The sequence below is a fragment of the Pectinophora gossypiella genome, chromosome 14 (assembly GCF_024362695.1).
Source record: "Pectinophora gossypiella chromosome 14, ilPecGoss1.1, whole genome shotgun sequence".
NCBI lineage: Eukaryota > Metazoa > Arthropoda > Insecta > Lepidoptera > Gelechiidae > Pectinophora > Pectinophora gossypiella.
In genome coordinates, this window is record NC_065417.1 from 6081746 (window position 1) to 6090128 (window position 8383).

At 33.7% G+C, this 8383-nt stretch overlaps 1 protein-coding gene across 2 annotated transcripts in view; it reads left to right on the plus strand.

The window, feature by feature from the left end:
• Positions 1 to 7693, plus strand: part of LOC126372506 (transmembrane protein 184B) — a 35664-nt gene extending 27971 nt beyond the window's left edge. Inside the window, exon 8 of one of the 2 annotated variants that reach the window (XM_050018303.1) lies at positions 4633 to 7693. In XM_050018303.1, coding sequence (XP_049874260.1) covers positions 4633 to 4781 — 149 coding nt within the window. In that variant the 3' untranslated portion in view covers positions 4782 to 7693. Of the gene's footprint in view, positions 1 to 1239; positions 3548 to 4632 lie in introns of those variants that run through there. The other variant, XM_050018304.1, reaches the window with a different exon arrangement.
• The last annotated feature ends 690 nt before the right edge of the window (positions 7694 to 8383 follow it).

Genomic DNA, 8383 nt, shown 5'->3' on the forward strand with positions numbered 1-8383 from the left:
CTTTTACATACAAATTCCATAATCATTTCGTGTTTTGACGTTTAGAAAATGTAACTCATTTGACTAGTTGGAAACTACCCTGTTCTAAAAAGTAATATGGAATTTGATATATGCGCATATAAAAGTAAGAGCGCAATGTCAATGCAAGAAATATCATATACCTAACAATATTGTTTTTTTTTAGATGAATTGCTTTTTATGTGGATTTTTTAAACCCCATGCCCTCGGTACAGCAAACGCGCCGCTCGCCACGCGAATTATATCGACGGCTTAGACCAATAGACACAGCAAATGTTATGTACGCAGATAAACGTCGGACGGTTATTGGGTCGACAGCCTCTATGTAATTCGCGCCACTCGCGTCGCGGTTACTGTGCCGCGAAGGCACAGTCGATCTTACTAACCCCGTTTTATATGGTCTAAGTGGGCCTTTAGTTCAAATAATGTTTGCAAAACTCCTAATTCATTTTTCATTACATAAACAGAGTGACAGTGCATAATTTTATCTCACAAGTTTTTTTTGTGAGATAAAATTATACGATACTCGATAGATTCATAGATAAAGTAATAATAATATTCGAATGATTATCTAAATAAGTGTCATATAGAAAAAAAAAAACGGTAAAGGATGATCTCGTCTCATTCTACCCACCCCGCTAGTGCTATGCGCATGCTCATTCGCCGCATGTTTACATGTTTTTTTGCCAAACATACTGTCTACTATTAATTGATTGTATGACTGAAATGTTTAGTCTATTGTTAATTCAATACAGTCACTACATTTGTGGGTTGCCATATTAGGATGAATTTTCCAACGAATGACTGTAAAAATTCTTCGAAAACTGGCAAATTACAGTTAATTAATTATCTTAAATTAAAAATAAAACTATACATTTCTCCGTCTATTGGCAAACGAATGTATTTCTATGATAAATTAAAAAAAAACATAAAAGTACATTTGTTTCCTCTGAACTATTATATTTTTAATATGGATGGTAAACTTATGGAATTTGTGCATTGTAAAAGTGAGTTGACTTAGTATTGTTGACTGTCATTTATTATAAGTAGATATACTAAGTTACCATAGCTTTTTTTACCAGTATATTCGTACGCCATAGATTCCTTTAGAAAATTGAACAAGTTATTTTTATATTTTAATAATTACGGATAGGACTTCAAGCTGTTCCGACGTCCGAGATACCTTCAGGTCCTTCTTATGTTTGATTTGATTTCTTTCAGATGTTACATCTCACCTGCCTTACGAAAAACTATAAGCTCTGCCATAGCTGTGCTCTGCATGTCTGCATTGTCCGTTGTATACACATAATACCAATGTTACACTCGACTGCTTTGGAGCGAGCCTCATGTTTAATTGACTTGCCAAAACATTTATGACTACAATTTATTTGTAACGAGGACTAAGGGTCTCGCCAAATAAAACGAAGTGGTATCAGTCTAAGTCGGTTTGAAACTGAAAGATTTCTAACCGACCACAGACGATTCCGCGGCGATTAATTTGAGCTGACCCTATATTAACTGTAGTCGTTGAAAAAAACGACTTATAGATATTGATAAAAGATTAGTTTTGTCCATCTATAACACGATGTTGAAGACATAACTACTCTGACGGATTGTAGAGTTATTTCAATACAAGTTTACAAGCACGCTCTCTCCAAAGTAGCAGAGTGACCCGAACATGGAAACACCACTAACATGACGCTTGCAGCGTGGTTTAGAGACGATAAAACTTGAGATGGTCTTCTATCGTGAGGTGGAATTGTGAGGTGGGTTGTCAGGTGGAGTAACACTGGTGTCAGGGTTACTATTGAGCCGCCATAGGCCCCTGACATGGCTCATGTAGCTACTTACATCAGTAAGTAGCCATGGAGATGGTTATTTGGGGATAAAAGATACGTTTTGCTAAAAAAAAAGAAGGAACAAAAATATTCTCAAGTGCTGGTTGTGTTAAAGAAAAGTGTCAATTAAGTAATGTTTATAGAGCGGGACCAATCTAACTTAGTAACTCAGCAATTATATGATGTAATATAAATATGACGAAACAATTTCTTCTATTAATAAAAGTAATTGATACTAATAGATCTTGTATTGTCCATCTCTAAGTTTTTCTGTTCGCTTTAAAACACGCTGCAAGGAAGAAAGTCTATCGGGGATAACAATCACACTTGAGTATGATAATACATACACTACAGGGACACTATCACCCATTGTAACTTTATAATCTTTCAAATACGACATAATGTTGAATAAGCATAATTACATTATTTTTGTACTAAGCCTGCGTTTCGGTGCTCGGCTACGAAATTTCTTTAAGTAAGCTGTTCTTAGGTAAACTTTATGATTTATTTGTAATAATAATTGTCGAGGTATTTGACTAGTCCGAACTAAACTCGAAAACGAACGAATTAATTATAGAAACAAATCAATAATCACGGAATACATCATATGCATTGACTGCGATTTTGCTTGTAAATTAAACTGCATGCGACGTCCATTATTATTTTATCATAAAATAAGGTATAAAAATAATATTTTCGTGGAAAATAAATTACAAAATATTAAACAACTTTGAGGTTGCTCGGGATTGCATTTTCTATCGGATTTTAATCAGAAAGTCGTATTTTTTTTATTTTTTCTTTGTGCATTAGCCATTCAAAATCAACATAACGCAACATAGTAAATGAAGATTGAAATTCGTTAGAATTGTTTTATTTAAAAAAAGAAATGTAATAATTATTCGGACTACTCATTGCCATATAATTAGTATTACTTTGTACTTAGACTATGATATCGATGTAGTTTGTATGTAAATGTTTAATTTTCTGTGATTTTTTTATTATTTTCTTGTTCTTTTTGTGTTATTTTTGTTACTGTTTTCTAGTTTAGAGGATAAAACCCATTAGTTGGAAGCTAGGCTTGAGTTACTAGGAAAGTGGTAACAAATTAATACAAAATAATATTTTAATTGGGCCTTATACCGGATGTAATTTTTGCATACAGGGTGTATTTAAATATACTAGCTTTTTTCGTTGGGAACGAAATATTTATATTTTGGAGAAAATAACTAAAATGCATCCAATTCATGGGTAGGAAAATAAATATTAAATTTAAATACCTAATTTAAGCTTCAGAATATCCCGATTCCTTAAAGTCGCTTTGAATTTCCGTTCGAAGATGTCGTGTTTTCTTTGCTTACTGTTATTACTTTATTTTCGCCAAACCAAAGAGCGGCATTTTACAACTTTACTTCCCTTTGCATTTTGCTGAATGTCGATACTTGTGTAAAATATACGCTTTGTAATATTATGTGCCTTACTAATCGACATGTAATTGACAGCCCGATTAAATCAATATTTTCACTTAATATTAGTTTTTCTTATATTCCGTTTAATAGGAGATTCTTTAAAATAGTTTCGGATAGTTTAATCATGTTAGTGCTGACTAGATTTAAGTTAAAGCTTCATTTTTGTCGTTTAAAACTTATCCTGTACACACGGCCACTCACTAATAAATAAACGATTTATCTTTATTTTTATACTTTCATTGAAATGTCGCCTTAACAGAAGAAGGTAAGCAAATGAATGAATAATTATTTTCTATGATGCTTTTTATTTTATTTTGCAAGCATGCTTTCATATGTTAGACTTAACATTGTGTGTTAACTTGTCATTAACCAATCATGATTACAAATGACTAATATAACAAAGGTGCGTTTGAAAACTGGACCAATTTTCAAGTTTCTATTTGTGGATTCCTGTTTTCAAACACACTCTCATTTGCAAGACTACATCATTGTGTTGCTCTTGTGTGTTCACTGCTAAATCTTAACCATACAATTACTAAAACTTTTAAAAAAAATACTAATACAATTGAATAACTATAAAAAATACTTCTAAGTGGGTGCTATGTGTTATTTTGTACAGGGGGTTTGTGACATCGTAACGAATACTGAGGGGATGATTCAGACCATGTTTCTGAGTTGATATCAAGTGGAATTTCCTTCGGAAAATTTATGAAAGTTTTAGTGTGTTTTTTAAAATATTTTCAGTTCCATACTTTTGCGACAAAAAATTCCACTTGATATTAATTCAGAATCATAGTCTGAACCATCCCTCAAAGTTTTCGTTACGATGTAACTGACACTCTGTATTATTATTTTCAACTACATGGGGATAGAAAAATGTTCATCAAACATACTTGGTTGAGGATCCATAACGCCCAAAGTGTTATAAAATAATCTAATTAAGTACTAAACTTTTTTCTTATAATTTTTAAAGTCCGTATAAAAACTGGGGTATGGTGATGGTACTAAACCATTTTGGACTATATCGGTCTTTTTCCATTGTCTCTCACATATTCCGTTATTATTTATAGCAAACGGGATTAATAAAAGTATCACTATTCTGCTTTTTGTAGTATTTTCTAGTCCTTTATCAAAAAAACAAGGTTTACTGTCCCTGTAAAGCGTTTGTATGTGTCCTGGAAAAGGTATTACTTAATTATTTAAACCTACCTCCTAATACTACCTAAAATCCGACATACAAACGCATTGCGAGACGAACATACCTTGTTATTAGCGATTTGAAATGGAATTAAAAGATTGTTGGTGTGTAGTGATGCGTGGAGGGAACGGCATGGGCAAGCGAGACGAAGGCGCGGCGTTGGCCCCACGACCACCTCCGCAGCGCGTCGCCACCATCAGCCATAACACCAACTACCACGAGAAGACAACTTTACTCAGCTCTGATGACGAATTTCAGTGAATATGTTAAAAGGAAGGATTACAGACGTATTGATAATGCTTCTTGTTACACTTCAGAGTTGGCTGTATGTGATAACGCCATTGCTATGTCAAGTAAATCGAGAAGAAAAAGAAAGAAACTTGCGAGGTTATTTGCCGCGATTTTTAAAAACATTCTAACGACGTGTCCGCATTCACTGTTGCCTTGTAAATGTTATGGGGATAAAAACACGATCAACGTTAAATAATAATTAGTGTCGGCCCTCGTACCTTGCTAAAGTTGGTACTAAATTCTAAAAACTAAATTTAATCTTGACCTTAAAAAAATGTATTTCAAGCACCTAAATGAGTGTAATTAGAAGCATTTTTATATATTAAATCACTTAAATAATACCTAATGAATATTATTATGTTGTTTTACTGTTAATTTCTATTAAGTACATTTATTAAAGAATCAAGTTAATTTTGAATTGTGATTAAGTTATTTTTTTTGTCTAAGGATTAAGAATAGATGATATTAAAGTGCTTGCCAAGAAATAAGTAGGAGTTTTTACTAGATAGTTCAATTGCACAGAAGGAAAACACTAAAAGAGTTATGTAAGTGCAGTGTAGAGGCGCTTTATACTTACTGCCTTAACGAGTAATAGTTAAATAATTTATCAGAAAACATACTAGGGAAAGAAAATAAATCATTTGTAAAATGTACGAATTACGACTAACCCAGGTATTAGATAGAGCGTGTAGTATCTCTGCGGAATATCTTAAGTTTGTTTACGTTGTATGATTTTCTAAGTATTTCTCTTTTTCGTAAATCGATGCTGTTTTTACCACGACGACTATGGCTTTGATAAGGAATGTATAGTATGTAATATAAGTATAAAAAATAATGTAAACCTACCTACAAGATTTATGGAGCGAAAAATGTACAGAAAAAAGATGAATTATTAATTGTAATATCGCATTAAGACCCGTAGACCCTATATAAACATCGTTTTATGAAATTGTATAAATTAAATCGAGGACTTTAGATCAAAACTCGTAACGCACTCATTACGATGGAGACAAAATATCTTAATTTCGCATCTGAAAGTTATAACGAGTGAAAATACTGGTTGGTTGAGATAAAAAATATTTCAATAGTTATAACCAGCGTCCGCGATACGGGTTCCGCGCAAATTATACCGAGGGCTTCGGACCAATAGCTGTACCACGTTTATGCATGTAGATAGCATTCGCTACTCTATTGGCCAAAGCCCTCGGTATATTACGCGGCGCGCGCGGCGCAGAACCCTTGCCGCCTGTACTGATTGGTGCTCGATTAACTCATTTCAGATTTCTCGTTCAAAGAAAACTTTTGAATGTTTAAAAAATGGAGCAGTTGCTTTTTTGCTTTACGACGGCTGCGAAATATCACTGCCTTACTAAATTGTATACAGACTTAGTAATCGAAGTCATGTTAATTACTAATCTCGATCGTCATACTGATTTTTTGGAGGGTAGTGAGGTTTTATACACCTAATTAATAGTCAGCCAACAGTACGTAATTGCTTCGTATTTATAAAATTTACATCAGTAGCCATTTTCACCGTGTACGTTGGCGAGATATAGGACGTTCAATTTATATAAAGCTGCGGCATATAAACTCTTATCTAAGTACATAACTAAATACGCAAAAGATAAGAATTAAAAATATTAAAATAGATACCCAAATTCTTGCTTCGCCAATACGTTTTCCTACCAACTGCAGTACCTGAGACAGAGGATATGTTTTTATAGCACTCATCCGTGTTTAGGGAAACTCACAAAGAGAAAATTAAATCGAAAAATCTGACTCGGACGGGACTTGAACCCACAGTTCTTGTTAATCCGGGACGAGTGAGTTAACCATTACACCACTGGGTGCTCCTCCTGTCCATGCGAAACCCTCTTTTTCTCGTCTATCTACTAACCAGCCAAACAATTTAGCTACAGTATTTTGCATATAGCATAGGTACTTTGTAGTCCAGTATCTCTAGGATTGATATTCATTGACCACTGCATCTGCTTCCCCGTCCAATCGTCCTAAATTAATGCAAGCACGAGCGAACGCTTTATAAACTTCCAAAATCACGATGTACACTATAAAATCGATATTTTTTTACTAGATTTTAAACGATAGATATCTATATGTTCTCGGCTATTACATTATAGTTAACACGATGTATTAAACTAAGATCTCTAAGGCTATATCACCATCTCCAGGAGTATTTCTTGGAAATAATTCGTGAATAAACATTCCTTGATTTTATATTCTTCATTTGTTTTATATCCTTTGATCGTTTACCTAAAGTACGATGTAGTGAGGCTAAATCTACATCGGGAAAAATACTTCAGTGATGTCATTAACTTGCATTTTATTTAAGTACATAAATACTCCTTTGAAAATCCACACGATAGATTTATCTTGCAGATGGTGGTGGCTATTATTTATGTAAAATCTAAATAATCTTTGTATAATAAGTTACTTGTAAATGTTTTAGCTCAGCCCGATTTTAGCTAAGCACCTATTCTGTGCATTTAATTTGGTGATAACTTGGTAATGCCTATGATGTAAACCAATGTAGGTATTTCGAAAAAAAGGGTTGGAAGGTTCTAAAAAGGGATGGTTTTAGGGCTGATGCGCTAAAACCGGGCTGAATTCTCGTAGTAGGTGAAGCTATCGAGTAATTTCATATTCCTTACGTTCCCACAAAAAATATAGATGGCATCTGAACAGATAGATTTAACGTGATAATTACCTATTTTCTCATTACTAAAATATAATCTTATGGCAGAAGCAAAATATATAAAAATAATTGATGCTTGATATTTGGATCAGAATTATGTTTCTACCTATATTGCGTCTTTTTATTTTGATCTGAATAATAACAGGTGGAAGATTTGTTGTGCCTGGGTAATAACAAGTGTCATCATTTAAACCCAAAAAAAAGAAAGACTAAAGATGTATTACGTCTGTTATCTATGAAAATAGAAGGTTAAACGAAGGCGAATCTGTACAGCGCCATCTGTATTTTTTTAGGAACGTCGCCTGGGTCTTTTTCTTATTAAATATGGGTTTTTAAAAACTCAATGCGGTATATTGTATCATGTTCATACACTCTGGTGAGCCTTGTGGTGGTGGGTATACCACTGTATACTTACCTAGACACGATGAAACGAACATTAAAGCACATTAGTTAAAACTAAGTGCTTGCTGGCGTTGCAAGAAAATTCTTGGAAAGACTCACGATTTTAAAAACGTATTATTGTCCGTCAAGACGTATTGTTGGACATCTAAACTCCACCTTTTCACTTGTAAATGTTGTAGCTAGTCTTGGGTGTAGTCTAGTTTTACAAGACGAGCTTTTCTAAAAGTACTTATGCAAAATGTTTAGATGGTGCTCTTTGGGATTTTTTTACTTAGGTACTGGCCCCGATTCCTGCAGACACCGCCTAATTTTATTTAAAGTTATATCCGTCATTTTCATATCCGTCGAAAAGGAAAGGGACGGATGATTCACAGCTCTTAATTTTAGGAAGAATGAGTGAATGAATGAATAACCCGGGCGAATCAAAAGGTACGTCACTGGTATGCAATCCGTTTGA